General features: G+C 47.9%; 1 protein-coding gene across 2 annotated transcripts in view; it reads left to right on the top strand.

Annotated features, from left to right (window-relative positions):
* The window catches only part of LOC149364924 (putative phospholipase B-like 2), a 74,702-nt gene that overhangs the window by 37,583 nt on the left and 17,423 nt on the right, over positions 1 to 19,696 (top strand). For both annotated transcript variants that reach the window (XM_089574906.1, XM_089574905.1), the window contains exon 2: positions 19,081 to 19,321. In XM_089574906.1, coding sequence (XP_089431032.1) covers positions 19,116 to 19,321 — 206 coding nt within the window. In that variant the 5' untranslated portion in view covers positions 19,081 to 19,115. The remainder of the gene's footprint in view (positions 1 to 19,080; positions 19,322 to 19,696) is intronic.

Genomic DNA, 19,696 nt, shown 5'->3' with positions numbered 1-19,696 from the left:
CAACTTGTTGTCCTTGCCTCAACCACTTAAACATAAAAACACAAAGGGCGTAGATCAGGGAGCCCTCCGTAACCCGGAGGCTATTGGGTTTTATTAAGTATCAAACGCGCACGTATCTGATTGCTTCGTATCTCCTAACGCGCTGCGAAACTTCAGCAACTCGATCGTACAATGATTGCGACAAGTACGAAGATGCGAGCTGCAGGTGATAAGGTATTAAACGGATCTCACTTAGTAGGCTAAAAATATCATGTTATGCATTTTCGCGAGACTCCATGATGCAAAAATTATGCTTTACTCGCTGTAACATGTGTAGGGCTTCGAACTTAAATTTAGGCTCTTCCGTATGAGTGCCTGTACATGCCGAAATGCGCCGTTTTACAATTTGTCTGCATTCCTGCGGACCCGGCGCAAAAGGCTGTCATTTTGCGTGGATATTTTAGAGAAGTGTCTCGCTGCGCTCCCTTTCCCCTCACCGCCCCTCTTTCCCTAACGAAGAAGGTCGTCCCGAGCAATCACGACTCCGACAAGCGCCGAGCGAGCAGTCGACTCAGCAAAGAGGGAAGGCTGCATTGCATTCAAGCAGCATGCAGGGGAAGGCAGCTTTGCGCGTCAGTGCGCGAGCTACGCAGGCTCAGTAGTTTGAAAACCGGGACTAGAGGCAGTAGCGTCGAAGGAAAAATAGAAACCTCGCGACTCTTTTGGACAACAGAGGTGTGCTGTGCGGACAGGGTAGAGTCGCGCCAAATGATGAGCTCAGCCTCCACGAAGTCTTCAACTTCAACTTTGCTGCAGTGGCCTCAAGTGATGTGAAAAAAGTTTTCGAAATTTCAACGGTATGTCTGTCAGGTAAAGGCACTGCGCGACTGAGGCAGGACGAAAAAACTAGACAGATAGAGCACTGTGCGGTTGGTGAGGTAAAAAAACAAAACAAAAAAAAAATATCGAGTTTTAGAACCAAAGATATAATTTATCACAGCGTGCATCGCGGGGTGTTAGTCGTCGCTACCTGACTGACGAATCCCGAGTGTTGCGGCCGCATAGCAATGGAGGCGCAATGCAAAACACCTGTGTGCGATCCGATGTGAGTGCGCAAATACTCCAGCTGGCTGAAATTAGTGCCGAGCCCTCAAATTTCAGCGTCTTTCGTGTTCTGTGTGCAGCTCCGGGATGTTAAACCCCACTAGCATATGCGAGATTTATCGTCCCGAAGTTGTGCTACGGTGGATGCCGTAGTGGAAAACTTCGAATTTATTTCAAACACATGGGGTTCTCGTGGTATCAGCCCTGCCAGATTTGTACACACCCGGCATGAAGATTACAGTTGTAAACAATGCTCAGTGCAGCTTGTAATGTACATGCATGCGAAACCGGCAAATGTCCACTTGTATAGAAAATAGGTATCTAAGAGTGATTTACTTGCTGTTGACGGCAATGCTTCGGCGTTTTTCTCATTTCTTTATGTGACAAGAGCCAGTGGATGCACTATTATTTACTAAACGAGTGATCTTCCAGAAGGATTTACGTGGCACCCAAGTGATACACGCTTTGTATATACGGTCGTTTAATTATTGCGCTGACAAAGCTGCGAAGATTTCCCTGGGCGAAAAAATAAATAACGATCCACATTCTTCGCACTGTTGCCCAAATTGCTCGATGCATTGCGTCATGTTTGAATAGCTATTTCCGGTCGGAGCGTTGCAAGTGAGGTGTTCGCCATTCATCGCTCGCCTGTTTGCCGTTGCCAGCCGTCGCTACCAATTGCCCTCTTGGACGTGTACGACAGCTGGGCAGAGGAGCGGCTATGCGAAGTGCCCGAGGCCAGTCCGCATTACACCACGGGGAAAACGGAACGACCGACGAACATTGCCAGTGTGGTATCTGATCTACGGCTAGGACGCGCGTCCGACATTTTCTTTCTTTCTTTGGTCCTCTTTCTTTCTACTCTCTCATTCTTCTATCTCCAATCTGCAACACGGGGCGGCCTCTTTGCTGCGAGTCGGCATGTCTGTGCTCTTTGACCTTCATTTTTCCGGGTCCAATTGCAACTGAAATTGGCACTTACTGCCACTGCTACTGCTGCGGCTACTACTACTACTACTACTACTACTACTACTACTACTACTACTACTACTACTACTACTACTACTACTTCTACTACTTGGTTGGTTTGTTTATGGGGTGTAAGGGTTCGGTAGCGTTCGCGGGGGTCATCGGAACGCGGCTGGGGGTGCTCAAAGCGAAGCGTCTCCTTTCTTGGAACGCGGCCGCTCGCGAACGCGCCGGCAGGTATACGGGTGTCCCCCCACCCGCGGTACCGATTCGCACACGTGCTGGCACGGATGTGTATTTGTGTTTGTTTTATTTTTATTTTGTGGTGGAGGGAATGTTCTCTGCACGTACTGGCACGACAGTGCGTTTGTGATTGGGAAAGGGCGTTTTGCCCTACAGAAGCTGGAGGGTTGGCCAGGCTCTTGATAAACCAATCATGTGAACATTGTAATATGATTGGAAGCTACCAAATGTGGGCCGGGCCTTTAAGTCTTTAAAACTGGGCCCCGGAGCCGGAAGCGGGGTTCTGCGCTAAGGTGAGATGCTACGCATCTTCGGCCACGCCGAGTAGGGGCCTCCCCTAGTATTAGCCAGATCCACCCTTTTTGTTGTTTGTCCTTTGCTGTTTTAATTTGTCTCTAGTGCCTTAACTTGTATCTATTGTAAATACTGTACATAAAATTTGAAGTGTTCGCCTTATCCCTGCGTCTCAACTGAACACAAGACCGTCTCTGACGGGCACCCCTGGTGCGAAGAGCTTCAGTCTTCGAGTTGAAACCAACCCGTCTCTGGCGGGGCACCTCTGGTGCAAGGAGAATAGAAGAACCTGATCTTTACTGGCGCAGTCGACAGGATCCTGCGGCCATCGGGAGACGGCGCAGGAAGAAGATTGAAGATAGGGAGAAAGGCGACGACAAGGCAACAGGTCAGCGTTCGAGGCAGGACCTGTGAAGAGACGCCGGCAAGGATGCAAGGACCACGGCAGTAGTCCAGCGACGCGGGACTGCATACGGTCCAGAAAAGCAGCGCGTCGATAACTTGACGGTCACCGGCGGCGGAGCAGCGGCGTGCGACAGCTCATCGCAGCGTCCGGGGAAAGTGGCGGTGTACTCCGACGCCAAGGAGCTGGCAATGCGGATCGACGCATCGAAACCGTGAGTTTCCTTGGTCGCATTGTTCACGTCCCTGTGTTCGAGCCGGTAGGACAGCTGAGGGGTACGGAAGGCGGTATGGAGAGTTATTCAAGCCGACCCTCACTCGATGTGAGGTACCAGGTTGAGTTAGCGAAGGCGCGCTTAGCGGACCTTCAGGCTCAACTTGCGAAAGTAAATGGCGGAAAGGCGCTGCTTCGCGAGGAAGAACCTCAGGATGTTAAGTATGTCTTGAAGGTTATAGAAGCAAGACGCCAGCAGGTAGAGCTCGAGATCTCTCAGATCAAGGAGAGTAGAAGAGCCAGTCAATCCGTCAGGGAGAACTGCCCCGATTCCCGAGAGATGAGGCCGCCTGTGCTGGAAGACGAAGGAATATGCTTGTCATGCACAGGTCAGGGAAACAGCAGTGAGGACGCTGGAAGCAATCAGCTGGTATGCGGGAACGCATCTTTGTTAGGAAACGCCGCGAAAGGTTCAGGAAGTGAAAACAGGATTCCTGAAGGACGCGGAAATATCACAGCGTTTCCGCCACCGCGAGCGGCTAGCAAAGAAAAAGAGCAGCCAAATTCTGATTATCTAGGGCCAATCGAGACCAAATTGTCCGAAACCATGCAGGCCAGCAGTCTAATTCCTGCAGGCTCGATTACTAAGATGGAGACCCCCGACACGGAGCTAGTGACAGGTGGAAATCTAACGTTGCCGCAAACACACACTGTGTCGGCCATAGGGCATGAAGAGCCCCGTAGCGTTGCTGGTGGCAAGAGCCTTTCATCCGAGGCAGAGAGCGGATGTGGGCCTGCTGGACCGACCGGGCAGAGCGCCGCGCAATCTTCGAACGCACCCGATGTGTGTCCGGCCAGGTCATTTGAGGACCCGGAAATGAGTGGCGGCTTGCCACAAGGCAAATTAGGGTCAATTCACTGCGAGGGGTCTCATGCAGCCTCAGAGTTAGAAGATGCCACGAAGTCGGCAAGCGCTGATCAAGGAGGTTGCGGCAATTCCAGTGTTTACCTGAGCAGGAACAGGGCAAATGGCTCCAAGCGAGGCGAAGCAACAGGAGGCAGGGGCGTGGCTTTCAAATTGAAAGTCGGTTCGAGGAACCGTACGCTCCGGGCTGCGGTATGTCAAATTAGATGTAGCAAAGCCGGCCGCACTGTTAGACTGGACAAGGCTAATGTTCCTTACGCAGTACGCTGTTCGTACTGGTGCGCCGGAGAGAGCGTTCCCTTGGGGGCGTCGCATGGTCAAAGATTTGAACTTATCGAGGATCAGGACGTTGTTTTCGATCCTGGAGGGCAGCATTTTTGAATTCTTGCCCCGCTGTGGCACCAGCCTAATGAGCCGAGTGGCAGTTAGGCGTTTTGTTGCGACGCGTAGTGGCTCGAACGCACACAAGGACGCTCGGTGCGACTAAGGAGGCTCATGTGGCCACTTACGGACGTCGTGCGAGTGCTACTGAACGCTCTAGTTGCGAGTGTCGGTGTGTGTGTCGAGCAGGACGCGGGTGTGCATGCTGGTGAACTGGGTGCAACGCACCAACTTGGACGCTGTGTTACGGCGCACGGCAGGCATGCCACTGTGTGTATTTAAGTGTGCATTTTCTTAATGTTGTGTTGGTGCCCGTGTGCATTTTTTTGTTTTTGGTTTTGTTGGTGCAACTGGTCGCAGCGCGACAGCTTGGACTTCGGTCAATGCGCTGGATTTAAAGGTGTGAAACGCGCATTTGAATGTGTACGTTTTGTTTATGTTACGTCACCCGAAGGGTGGTTTCGTGTCAGACACCGATCCCTTTTGTTGTAATTCTAAAAGTGCCATTTGGGCCCTTTGTACAATCTTGCGAAGGGCGTGTAAGGGTTCGGTAGCGTTCGCGGGGGTCATCGGAACGCGGCTGGGGGTGCTCAAAGCGAAGCGTCTCCTTTCTTGGAACGCGGCCACTCGCGAACGCGCCGGCAGGTATACGGGTGTCCCCCCACCCGCGGTACCGATTCGCACACGTGCTGGCACGGATGTGTATTTGTGTTTGTTTTATTTTTATTTTGTGGTGGAGGGAATGTTCTCTGCACGTACTGGCACGACAGTGCGTTTGTGATTGGGAAAGGGCGTTTTGCCCTACAGAAGCTGGAGGGTTGGCCAGGCTCTTGATAAACCAATCATGTGAACATTGTAATATGATTGGAAGCTACCAAATGTGGGCCGGGCCTTTAAGTCTTTAAAACTGGGCCCCGGAGCCGGAAGCGGGGTTCTGCGCTAAGGTGAGATGCTACGCATCTTCGGCCACGCCGAGTAGGGGCCTCCCCTAGTATTAGCCAGATCCACCCTTTTTGTTGTTTGTCCTTTGCTGTTTTAATTTGTCTCTAGTGCCTTAACTTGTATCTATTGTAAATACTGTACATAAAATTTGAAGTGTTCGCCTTATCCCTGCGTCTCAACTGAACACAAGACCGTCTCTGACGGGCACCCCTGGTGCGAAGAGCTTCAGTCTTCGAGTTGAAACCAACCCGTCTCTGGCGGGGCACCTCTGGTTTAAGGAGAGTAGAAGAACCTGATCTTTACTTGGGGTTTAACGTCCCAAAGCGACTGAGGCTATGAGAGACGCTGGAGTGAAGGGCTCCGGAAATTTCGACCACCTGGGGTTCTTTAACGTGCACTGACATTGCACAGTACACGGGCCTCTAGAATTTCTCCTCCAAAGAAATTCTAGCCGCCGCGGCCGGGATCGAACCCGCACCTTTCGGGTCAGCAGCCGAGCACCATAACCACTGAGCCACCGCGGCGGCGACTACTACTACTAATACTACTACTACTACTACTACTACTACTACTGTTACTACTACTGCTACTACTACTACTACTACTGATACTACTACTATTATTACTTCTACTACTACTGATACTATTACTATTACTATTACTGCTACTACTACTATTGATACTACTACTTGCTACTATTTCTACTACTCTTGCTGCTCTGCTACTGTTTCTACGACCACCATTACTGCCACTACCAGCGCGCATGAACACGTACTTTCCCTCGTTCATCGTGTAGCCCACCACTCGGCCGTACTTTGCACCACACGTGGCAGTTAGCTGTCCACACTTGGACGCACCCTGTGCACGCACGTTTGCATCCAAGCCACTTCCGCCGGAAAGTGGCGCTGCGGAGGAAAAAAGTCGCTTGTTCCGCCTCTCTGCTGCACAGTGCGCGCACTTTCCTCCGGCGGGAAACCCAAGGTAAACTGCATGGGCGCGCACGCGACGCGCACGCTGCACGGTGGCCCTGAATCGGTCAACCGGCGGCCATTTTCAACTCCCTCCGACGACGTCTCATGCTACGTGCACGCCGACCACTGCCAGCTACGCGTGGAGGGGCTGATCCGAAAATGGCACCGTCTTAATTGCACTTCGCCGGAATAGGCATTCAGGAAAGAATACGACGAGGTCGAGGGGTACCGTCTTTCCACGCTTTATCCTTTTACATCTTTTTTTCTCGGTCGCACACCGAGGCTGCGCTTGCGGCGCATGCGCAGTGAGTGGCGCGCAACCTCAGGCCGATTTCCTCTCTTTCTTTCACTCTTTGGCCCGGACATACGTCATTCCACTGACACAGTTGGCGCGCTCTATAGAAAATGTCTATCTCCACATCTTGATGTCGCTTTTGCTCCGATCAACAAATTCCACTCCGGCACACCTCTCTCCATCATAAAGTGATTGCCGCAGCTAAATTAAGGCGTTCTTTTCCGTTATTAATGCCTGCCATGCCAGTTGGCATATCCTGACGAATGCGGCGTAGCTCGAGCTAATGAAGAAAAATTGTCTGAATAAGCAGAGTGGAGAATGGGAATATAATCGCTATATTATCCACAGGGTCCACTCTTTTGCCTATGTTGACCGACGTTGTTTCTATCTCGACATTTCTCATTACATCCTTTCGACGCTATTTGACACCTGGCAATGTTTCTCAATATGTTCATTGGTAAATGCTCGTTAAGCATTTTAAATGCGCACGCTTTGCTGTCATGTGGTCTGCGAAACTATCCATGCAGATAATATGATAGAGAGGGCAGGTATGTATGTATACATGGGTTTCTTGACAACACAGTGAACAAAGGGGAGGGGGGGGGGGAGCCTCAGGTTGCTTGCCAACGTTTCAACAAGAGAACTTCTCTTCGTCTGGGCAAAGCGTTCTTCATTCGCAGTGTTTAAATAGGACCTTCACTCCGAGGTGGAAGCACTGGTGTGGGAGAGGAGGATGCGATGTGGAAGGGGATTAGGATGGGCAGCGTGAACTTGAAACTCTTGCCTAGGCAGGGTGATTACTAGACAGGATTAACCGGTTTACTTACAAAATTGCGATAAAGAAATGCGTCAGATATCGGTTGACTTGCAAAATTGCAATAAAGAAATGCGCCACCTAATCTGACACATTTCTTTGCCACAATTTTGGAGTCAACAGGTTTATTCCTTTTTAGAAGCCTTTAGAAGGTTAATCCTCTTTGGACAAGAAATTTCACTTCACGCTCCCTATCATACGACCCTATCAACACCACGCCCTCTTCCCTCACATCGTGGCTTCCACCTTGGAGTTAGAGCCCCATTTAAACCCCGCCGATGATTAAAGCTTTGCCGTGACGAAGACAAGACCTGTTGTCGAAACGTTGGCAAGCACGTTGGGCTTTCAAGAGGAGTGATGAATACAATTTAGCCAGCACCAAAAGGCGTCGCTGTAACCTTCACCGAGTGTCGGAGCACAGGGGGAATTGCCGGCCTTCGCGCTGGCTGTACGCTGGCGGACCACGGGCAGCTTTGCCCGTGCAGCTTATACAGCTTAGGCAGAACGTTGTCCAGTCATAGCACCCGGAGCAGCCGGTGTCCGCAGCAGTAAATTTTCATGGCCTAAGTCTTGCCAAATAAGGTGCGGCCACTCTGTTTTTCAAGCAGACGCTCCATTTTGTGGCCGTCCAAGGAACAAAGACTGAGAAGTACTATGCAGGAGAACAAAAGGGCAGTGTGCCGTTCTTCCTGTCCTCTCCCTCTGTGGCCTCTCGCCTCTGTTGCACGTTACATGCATTCCTTTAAAGCAAATATCGAATAACAAGCCCAACAGCTACCTTTATTTATATGTAGCACTCGGTTGTCATGAGCTGTTGTATAAAACTGTCCTGCTTTCAGGCCCTTGTATGGAGAGAAAGAGAAAGTAAAGTTGATTGAGTGAGAATATGGGGGGGTCAGCCGGCGTTAAAGTACCCTGGCCTGCTACTGCTCTTGGAGGAAAAAGGAAGCGAAAGAAAGGGAGAGGTTGAGTGCGAAGGGAGCGTGATGATGTGACCTCATCTTACAATGAATTGCATGGAATGGTCCGAACAGTAAATATGTCCCCGCACACAATGGCTGGCCCTTGTGTCAGGTAGACTCGACGCGAAGCACACGTCTTGCTCGCTCACCGACACATGTCACTGGCACATGCATCAGAGATGGGCCTCCGCGCAAACATTGTATGAAGGTTGTGAAAGCCGGTAAGCAAGATGTTTGCTGCGGTTCCTTTGCAAAAACTGGGCGGTATTGCATGTTTGTACATGCGCTTGTAAAAAGGCGAGAGACAGAGAGAGAAAGAAGGAAACATAAAATGAAAGGCAAGGAAGAAGAGGATTCCGGTCGGCTATCCTGCGCTCGATAAAAGAAAAGAGGGGGAGGGGGGTAAGGAAAATAGGCTGGGTAGAAGGTGATAATGGCGCACGCGAGACGTCGGCGGCACTGTTACAACCTGTCACGCAAGCGCAATGCCCTCAGGACCCGAAGCAGCAGTGCATAGCAGGCCGTCAGGGCTGACTGTCGCCGGGGCCACAGTCGAAGGACTCCGTTCTCTCTCGTCGGCCGGGTGTCAAGGTCGTCGAGTGCACGGTGCAGCAGTTGTCTGAACGCATGAAAGCGAGGGTGCATACGAAGCACTATGATCGCCTATTAAATTTTACAACATTCGATCGCTTCGACGAGTTCCAGTTCCACTTACTCGACACACTGAACCGCATAAGACAGAGGGAGAAACAGAAGAATGGAAAGACAGAGAGGTTAACTAGGCGACGCCCAGTATGCTACCCTACACGTGGAACGAAAACGAAGGGAGAGAAACAAAGGGGAGAGATGAATGGATGGTCGGTTTAGCGCCCGTCCTGTGTGTCTCCCTGTGTCCCTGTCCTTTTAGCGCTATGTGCAAATGAATGGAAGGTCGGTTTTGCGTATGTCCACTCAGAAACTCATAAATCCAACTGGAAACTTTCTAAAACTGTGTCTCCCAACCTCCACACCAATTTCGTACTTCAAGATTACATCGGAGCTTCTCTCTCTCAAAGTAAATGCGCCACATTGTTCAGTAACTATTTCAGTGGCACTGACAAATAACCTGAACATTATTACGTTGCGCTTGCAGGGCACACTTGATTTTAAATCCATAAAAGGGCATCGACATTAACTTTACCTTTTTTCCTGTCCATGATAAAGAACCTTTATTTATTCGCTGGGTTTGGTGCTTATCACATTATAGGAAAAACCATCGAGTACTTTATATCATCCAGTACCATTTTATAGCACATTTCAAAAGTTTTCATAGACTACAGAACTACCAAGGAATTAAAAAAAATGCCCAGGTCATTCGCATCCTCCTGTCTGGTGATGTCAAGCCGCAAGGAATTGCGTAGTCCTCTGTGGGCGTCTTGCTTTGTGCCGCGTTTGTAGCGCAATTCCTTATGGCTTTACAAAATGATAACCAACTAGCCCGACAACAACTCTTGCGAATGTCTGCTGTTCCTTCATATCTGCTGTTGCTTCCTTTGTATTCGGCTACGTTCCGGTAAAATGTCTGGAATACTGCAGGATTCAAAAGCGTATGAGTTTGTTTGAGGTGGTCAGACATGCATCAGGTGCACCAGTTTTCACGGAAGCATATTATCTCACGAAACACAGCTTCCTTTTTTTTTTCACTACTAGCAATCAATTTTTCGACATAGACTAATTCCTGCTTATAAACTGCTGATTTTGGCTTTTACTGTGCACCTGACCAGGCTCCACATTATGCCTGCGGTGAAATTTTCCCTCTTAACAACCAGTGGCGCAAATTCAGGACATGCCCTTTGCAGGCCATGTATGCTAATTAATAACAGAGCTTGGATACAGAGTCACATCTCAGTTAAGTTCTCAATAGCCAACTCTTTCCGATAAGAAAACTTTGGCAGCACAAATCAGTGTCAACCAAAAGTGTGATCGAATGGGGGAACAGCTCCTGAACAGCTCCTCGTATGTAATATTTTGACAACGTTCGAGGGAAATTATGAAGGCATCTCTTTAATAAAGATTTATTACTGTCCCTGGACATTCAACTCTGTTTCGAGGCCTTCGAGTTGACTTTATACACAATTCGGACTAGCGGCACAAAATGACCAAATACCCACTGCTTCGAAATCGCGACATACCAGTTTCACACAGTTTGACAGAGCTAAGAATTTTTTTTAATGCGAGAGCATTATATGTCTCTGTCGCGTGAGCAAAAAGTGGCCGCAGCTTTGTCCGCACGATTACGTCGTTCTCTGGAGATAAATGTGTGAAAGTGTGATTGTGACAGATAGTGAATGATAAAATGTTGCCGTGGGAAAAATTTGGCTGATGTGTAATTAGCTGATTGATTAAACGCAAAAAAATACAATTACATGTCAAATTAGCCATGGACGTCGATATAGTACATGGACGTCAGAACAGCCACGGACATCGATACAGCACGTGGTTTAGGTATATAGCACTGCATTCTACCATGCAATCTACAGTGCCAGATTTAAGACCTCAATTAGTAAATTAATTTATTTTACTTAATGAAATTTCATTTAATTCAATTCCCACCTGCCAACCGTGGTAGGTGGCAAAGCAGAAGGAGGGAAGCCTCGAAATCTCTCTCTCCACGTTTAGGGCAGAGTAGGCAGAGGACAAGTGCGAAAGGGAGGAAGCTACAACAGCTTTAGCTTATTTATGCGCTAAGCCGGTGAGCCTTGCTCTACAAATTTTATTGGCCTTTGAATGGGTGCACATTTTCTAGCATAATGGGGAGGCAATGACTTTTAAGCACGAAATGCATTTCGCTCTTATTCGCGGCAAATTCAGGCGAACATCATCCGAACCTGAAGATAACGAAGCCGAACCTGGAGATGGACGTGTTTACTGTGGAGAAGAAGGAGAAGACGAAGAAGAAGAAGAAGAAGAAGAAGAAGAAGAAGAAGAAGAAGAAGAAGAAGAAGAAGAAGAAGAAGAAGAAGAAGAAGAAGAAGAAGAAGAAGAAGAAGAAGAAGAAGAACGTGAATAAGAACTTGTCCGAAACACTACTAACTTTACAGTCCGAATGGGAGGGAGCAGAAGTCTCACTATACTTTTTGCCCCGAGTGGGACTCGCCGGCCGGTTGCCCACAGATCAACTCCTCTTGGCGGTCTTTGAGTACTCGGTCGTTGCCTCACCATCTCGCAGTACGGGTATAAATTGTTGCTACTCGCGTTTTGCTTTGGGTATCATTGCCTTTATTATCCCTCATTCGTTAGTTGTGCGCCGCGATAATTTGCGAATGCTGCCAAGAGAAAAATGGATTTCGAGTAAAGGATATGCGTAACAACTGTCTCGCTTGTATGAGCCGTCTTTGAATGCGCTATGCCTTTCCTGCAATGCATGTCGGGCTTACATCTACTCTCGATGTTGATATTTGTCAGTAATTTTGCCGACTGACGTTGACCAGGAAAGGTAGGAATGAAGTGTTCTGAGACATTTGTTGGAAGCTTACGTGACGGGGTTTTTATATACAGTCGTACCCTTCGAAAGGGACCGTGAAATAGTTCGATATATCGATATATAATTTTATATATATTCAATGGCTATAGACAAGGTTATCTGAAACGTAGCAGCTAGAATACATAATGGACGCACGCTGTGGACGCGCCGCCCGTCGGCGTGCTGGCATCCCACCACACTTGCTAGGTCCGACTGACTTCGCGTTAGAGCCGCAGTGGACAGTCGTTTAGAACTAGCCACTCCCTAAAGATATCTAATCCTGTTACCAGTGAACTTTAAACAGAATAATGGCTCATTAAAATTAAGGCACATTTGGTTTCCACAGCGCCTTCGGTGTCGAAGCGAGCGAAACATGCCAGGGATTCGTCGCTAAGCTTTAGTTCGGCTTGCTTCACCGCATGACAGAGATGTATCGCGAAAAATGAGCATGAGAGACTGATGGCCGCCGCCGATCGTACCCCACGTTCACCACTTCACGTTGTTTTGCAGCGCTTGCGCTGCCAGAAGTCGTAGCCCTCCGCCATAAGCCACTATGGCACTAGATGACTAGGATGGGTACTTTCCTCAAAGTTCCCCTCAGCTTAGAGCATAGGTATTACCCGTGGGAGCTACAGGCATCGAGATCACTGCCCAAGCTGTCGCAGTGAGCGTGACGAAGTCCGTTTATTCACTTGCCGAGAGTGCACCCAAGCGATCGAGTGAGTCGGTGAGGTTTGAAGACCGCGAAGCGTGTCTGTTGCGGCCTGAACGCGCGCCGTCCTTGTGCGCACGCATGCAAATGCTCTCGTGAGTCAGCCGCCCCAGGGGCGCCCCTTCAACGAACTCTAAGTTACTCGAAGTGGGACACGCGCGCCTCCTACCGGCTGTATGGCATACTGCGGTAGCTCATCACGTGATTCCCTTTACCGCCTCTACAGGCAGCGTAGTGTTAATTAGCTGACTCTAGAGGGAAAACTACGCATTAAGTACATATATTCCAGTGGGCAACGAATGAGTTCGGCCATCTTACAACTGCTTTGTCACATGAATGTGCGTCCGCGTCTCTTAAAAAAATACTATCCCGCTATTCGGTTTGCAAAACATCTACTCAAGCGTCGTGTTTGGAACGTTTCACACAGTTTGTGGCGCCTACTGAAGGCGCGTATCCATTGGAACGTTGTCAGCTGGTAGTCTGCTTGCGTCCCATTGGGATATGAACGTGTATATTCGAGTAATCTACACGCCGAATGATCTACATAGCGCCGGCCGTGCATTAGTCGAGCGCACAAGCTTGAACAGCGTGAAATTGCCCCAGTGTAGCACTGTTTGATGCACGAGACAAGGCCGTTGTGTAAACGAAATTGCCGCCGCTCCTTGAGCAATAAATCTGGCTTACTGTGTAGCTTACATTGCGTGCACCAATTGTAACGTTGCGATTGTGCCGATAGGCGAGTACTGCGGCAAGCTTCGTGAGTGCATCTTACTTTGCGTTCGCAATGAAAGAAAGCGGTTATGTTTTACCAGCGTAAGATGAACCTGCAATGTGATCGTTTGTTCACAGCGGCGCATTTTACTTCTTTGCTGACCGGGTGCGTTAGAAAATGTGCGCAGTAGTCCTGTGTATCATGTAATTATGTAGAAATTGCTAAGAATCTTTCGGATCATCGGCGTGAGCAAGAATTGGAAACCTCTACGTATTGGCGTTTTCCGAGATGTAAAATTTCTAGGCATGGCATTTTAGGTTTGAACCATGCCGTGGTGCTGTGTGTCGGATCGGAATGAACGATTTGCTGCCTCAAATCAGTTTTATGCACTGACAGTGACTTCGCGTTCAGCCACTTCCTGAGAAATCCTCTCATAAAAACCTACAAATAAAAACATTGCTTGATATATGTGCCGTCATCAAATCTTATGGGAACGACGGGCTGGGGGGGGGGGGGGGGGGGGGGGGCATGGAAAGGGGCATTTACATTAATATTAGCTCCATCAGAACTACTTCGCTTAGCTTTACAGAACATTACGAAAGGGGAGGAGTCGTTCGGTAAAATATTTGGGGGAATCCCCCAAGGTGAAGTAGATTTGTAATTAGAGAGTAATTGCTCATTGGCATCTACCCAATCTCAGCCATACGGTTACAAAGGAAAGCTCTACAGCTTTCTCAGAAACTTCGCAATTAATAAAAAAAATACGAAGTTTCTGTGGAAGCTTTGCAGCTTTTATTTTTAGACAAACGGCTGCGATTGGGAGGATGCCAGTGAGTAATTACTCCTTTGTTAGAAATCTACTCAACCTTAGGGGATTCTCCTAAACGTTTGACCAACACTGTTTCTATTTCAAGTTATCGATCAATTCGCTCTCGCCCTACCACATGCCAGCCGTCCCGGTAGAGCGATTGCTCCGGTGAAGCGGTGGTCTCGGGTTAGAACCGCGGACCAGGACGAACTTCTCTTTAACAGCGAAGTTTCTGAGAAAGCTGTATAGCTTTCCTTTCTGGTCGTATGGCTACGATTGGGTAGATGTCAATGAATAATTACTCCCTTATTATAAGTAATCGTTTGTTGCGATATTTCAGAAATGAATATACAGCGTTGTGCCCGTTCAAGCTCATGCACAATTGTACATGTAGTCAAAAGAAAACGATGCCCTCTGAACAAAAAAAAAGTGGAAAAAACTTCAAGGGATCCTTCTGAAACGTCGCGGTGGTTACGCACTTGCTTCATTTCGAAACCTAATTCTAAGATGTTTTGGGCGCTTGGATGTGCTTTGATGTTCTTTAGCTTGCGTAACAATTGCAGGCGCTCATTTTGTGAAGGATGTTTTGAGCAGCCAGAATATGAATTCCAACCGTTCTGAAGAAAAGTGTTCTGACCACAGTGAGAACTGTAAGATGTCAGTGCGCTGGAGTGGACCTCTTCTCGGGCCCCAGACAAGAAAAAGTTGGAGTTACTATGGCGAGCACAGAGTGCAGACCGACCGGAAGTGCAAAGCCTAACATGTATGGGGCGCTAGTACAACACATGAGCATGATGGGAAGTTATAGTCATGGCCATCGGCAGTTCTGCCAATGCTTTACAGTACACTGCTGCCGCATGCATCTACCGCCAAGCGTTGATCACGTGTACCGCGCGCGTACACAGTTGACTGAACGTTTTAACTATAGCACTTTAAGCGCTACCTCTATCGCCATCAAGCCTGCAAGAAACTTAACATGGGCCGGCTGCACGTGCGAACACAGTCCGTGCTTGTAGAGTTGACAGTATAGAGGAACAAAACTATCGAATAAAACTATCGTTTACTGCCAGAGCCTTTTTAAAGCAATGTATGTAGCGATGCTTAGGAATGGTGTGATATTATCATTCTCACTAACTGAGCGTGACTTACGTTGCATAAGGACACCATTGTTACATGATATAATAGCAATTTTTGCAGGCGGCCTGACACAATTCTGAGAATCCTTTAAGTTAGGCCGTTGTGAGCATTCGGCTCGGGGTTATGAGCTCTGCATACTTTTTAATTTGACAAAACAATTGGAATTCTGACCGATTAGGGCGACACCGTTCAGCATGTTTTCCTCATACCCCCCCCCCCCCCCCCCTCTCTCTCAACCCATAGAACGTTAAGTGCACGAAGCGAAGTGTGTTACTTAAGACATCTTGAGCCGAGTGGCGTCGCCTTTATCCTTGACGATTTTTGATGAACAGTGGTGATCTAAAGTGGGATCCGAATACACGTGACTTCCTAATTCCGCGTCCGGTGCTTCACCAACTGATCTACGGCGGCGGTTTGCCCGGAGACTGTGTTTGGTTTAATTTTCGTGGCTTGCTCAAAGAGGAATGCCGCCACTCACGTGATTAGTGTTCAATCTCAAGTGTGAAATGGAGCGCCCATGTTTCGTCATCAGTAACAATCGAACACAAAAAGTTGTCCTTTTCGTACGCATAGCGCCAAAGAGATTCGCAGCAAGAGTCAACGCGTTGACGTTCGTGGTCTCCTGTAAGCATTTGCGGGATTGATCTTGAGTGCACCTTCCAATATTCCAACTTCTCAGTCAAAATCCTATGGATGGTGCTCCAAGAAACCCGAGCAGCCAAACTGCAGAGGCCATCGAGAGTGGTCATCTGATTTCGACGCATGTTTTGTTCAACCTTCGTGACTGCCTCGTAGGAAATCGACGGTGTCCCGTTTCTTTCTTCGTCGTGAACTTCAATGCGACCAGCTGTAAAGTCTATACACCACTTGCGGATGTTTTTTGACACCCGTGCACGACTCCCCATACATATCCGTCAGCTAGAGACGAATGACGATAGATTTAACGGGTTTTTCGTTCAAAAACCAAAAAACTGCGCGAACTTCGCACCTGGCGGTAGCGGAAGACGGGAGCTCCGTTACAAACAGCTGTCGAGTCAAGACTGAACGTCCTAGCTGGCTGAGCTATGCTTGTTTGGGAGTGAAGGAAGCAGCAAATACAGCAGTGTGGCGAACAGCCGCGCAAACAATTTCTCTGCTGCGGCCCCATTGCTTTGGAGACGTCAATTTTGGGATTACCTGTAATTAGCTCACTTCTTTCACAGCCCGCAAGGATTCAGTTGAACAAAGTTTTGTATAGGTACTCTGTAGTTCATTAACATGAAGCTGCACTTAGCATGGATGTTCGCCAGTGTTATGTGGATGTTGCTGATGAAGACTATTATGCGTTTTCGAAACCCGACTTTAATATAAGTGCAGTAACTTTTGTAAGTTAAGGTTATGCAATTGTTGAGAGTAGTGACTGGAAATTATTTTCACATTTTTCTGCACGAAATATGAAACCGCTGCGGCAACTTTGATCTCACGGGTGACGCCAGGGCTTATTAAATATATATATATAGGGTACCAGAAGAGAAGACTCAATAACAACCTCACTCTTGGATGATTGTTGAGATGGTTGAATGCCATAAGGCGGGAATCGATGACGAAATCAACAGTAACAGGAAACCAAGGAGCATAGGGGATATTTTTGTTTTAAGTAGTGGTGTTCATTAATTGGACAATTCTTTTAAAGATAATTTAATAGAAAGCAGAAGAAACAACAAACACATGCGGCCGGTGGTATTCGAACCCACGACTTCCGTCATTTTTAAGCATTAAATTCTTCTTTTCACTTTGGTGTGAAGATTGGTGCTATTTATTAATTTCTTCAGTTGTACCCGTGTTTGATGAGAACGAACTCTGCGGCTGTGAATGTCATTTTGCGCTGTAAACAAGAAGCGTGCCGTTTTATGTGTTTGGCATCTGAAGTTTGCAATACACAGTAACAGTGCAAACCTATACACTGAAAACAAGTGGCTCATTCTACAGTGGTTTGTAATGAAAATAATTCATGCATAGCGTCTTCGAGAGTGTGCCTACTCAAGAAAAACAGCAAAAATATCTTCTCAGTGCAAGCTCGTTATAACGGTGCTTTCTTTCCTTCTTTCTTTCTCTCTTCCTTTCTTTCTTCCTTTCTTCCTTTCTTTTTCTTTCTTTCTTACTTTTTCTTTTTTTCTTCCTTCCTTTCTTTCCTTCTTTCTTTCTTTCTTTCTTTCTTTCTTTCTTTCTTTCTTTCTTCCCTTGTTTCCTTCTTTCTTTCTTTTCTTTCATTTCCTTTTTCTCTTCTTTCCTTTCTTCATTTCTTCTCTCTTGCTTTCTTTCCTTCTTTCTTTTCCTTTATTTTTTCTTTTTCCTTTCTTCCTCTCTTTCTTTCTTGCTTTCGATACTTCCGGAATATTATTGCGGAAAAAGCTTCAATAACAACACTGGCCACACCTGAGCGCGGTGTGGTTCGAGGTGCATATCTTTGCGTGTGACAGTGCGTGAAACAATAGCGACACTTGTGCCCTCCGCACGCGCTCTCCTGTTGCGCCCCTATTACGCACATCTCTCAAATGCGTGCGAAGGATGTCACTGCCGGTCCATCCTCGAGGAAGCTGCCGCCAGTGAGGTGCGCTGCTGCCCCGCGCGTGGCCAGTCTGAGGCTTCCGTCGGGCGTCTGCGGTAAGCCACTCACTCAGATCTGTGTCTTCGTTTCCACTGGAGGTGCATAGTTTTCCTCTGGATCACGAGCTGACATATTTTGCTGATAGCTTCGGGAGCACTATTTCTAGCGATTCCTTCATTTTCAGGAAACACATGCGAGCGGTAACAAAGGCGACCTTAACTCTGTTGCAGGAAATCGGTATCATCAACGTATAACGGTACGGCTAGGTTTTGGACTTTTAGCTTTTTATGGTTGAAAATTTGTCGGAATTTTTGAAAGTTTATTTCATGACGAAGCTTTTCTCTTTTTTTGCGACGGGGGGGGGGGGGGGGGGGGGGGGGGGGGGGGGGGGGGGGGGGGATCTTGTGACTTAGGTGGCTCACCTGCCACCTAGGTCGCTTCTTGGGGGGATATTTCGTAGATTTTCCGACACGTCGACGTGGATTTTCTGCGACACGGGCTCCTTAACGATGTCGCGTTAAAATAGCTAAAGAAAGCACTGAGCTACGGCGTCCGGGCGTTGGCTGCGTGATGATCCTCTGCACAACGACCCACCACTTTGAGTGCAGGAGCCTCTCAGTTTGCAGAGGCGTGTCAAGTAACGAAGTAATACCTCAAAATGCACGTCTCAGCACATGAAAGACAGCAAATATGAATGAAAAGAAATGTTATAGAGCATAAGAATCAAGTGGAAGAAATAAGTACCCAATAACATGGCTAACGTCTGAAATAAAAATGCTAGATGGAAGTAATTCGCATTGGAGAAGAAAACATTAACTACAGCACTGCATAACCTAAACGCATTACTACAGCACTACAGCAGAGCACTACAGCACTACATGAAACTAATCATTCGAATGCCTGTTTGTTAATATTTAATTTTGCTGTTGCCTCCCGTAAAGAATAAACTGTGTGCAGCCACTGAACAGTAAATGCATAGCGCGCTCTGTTCAACTTGCAAATCAAAGCAAATATTTTTCCTCTCTGAGCCTCAAGTTTTGAGGATCGGCTTTGGAAGTTGTGACCGCTTTATGAAAGAAGCACTGTAGTATCCAGTCTTACTTTAAGCGATATCCGTTCGCTTTCAGCGCGGAAGGCTCCAAGGCGGTCCAGGAGGTCCAACATGAACTGCGGGGCAGCGTTCGTGCTGCTTTCTTTGGCCCTGCTCCAAACTACAATCCAGGGCGCACCGTGCAAATCAGCCTGGGCTGTCCTAGAAGAAGGAACTGACCGCCTCGTCATCCACGATGGACAGCCGCCAAAATTCGATGCCGGTGCGCAGCGCGCCGTGGCGTGGGCGAGCTTCCAGGACGACATCCAGAACAGTGGGTGAGCCATTTTTGCAGCAGTCGCAGTCATAGGCGTTAAAATGAAGAATGCGAGAGATTAGGGACAATGGCGGCTTTATGCAGAAAATACAGCTTTTGGTGACTGCACGTGTGCGAAAAAGTCCTGGGAAGAGTTATTAAAGAACCGTTCATGACGGACCATGAAGTCGTCAGTGCCGGAATAAATATTACACATTTTGGATAAGTACGCAACTGCACCAATTAAGCCTCGGAACTACAACGTGTATGTACCCAGTGCACAACTTAATTAATGCCTACCAGGCCTTCCCTCGTGGATATTATAGCCTCAAATTACTGTGCGAAAGACAAATACAGTGCAATAACCAATTTATAACGAGATCATAGAAAAAACATT

This window comes from Amblyomma mixtum, chromosome 2, assembly GCF_055824585.1.
Source record: "Amblyomma mixtum isolate Tamu chromosome 2, ASM5582458v1, whole genome shotgun sequence".
NCBI lineage: Eukaryota > Metazoa > Arthropoda > Arachnida > Ixodida > Ixodidae > Amblyomma > Amblyomma mixtum.
Note: the sequence above shows the minus strand (reverse complement) of the source record. Positions and strands in the feature narration are given on the sequence as shown.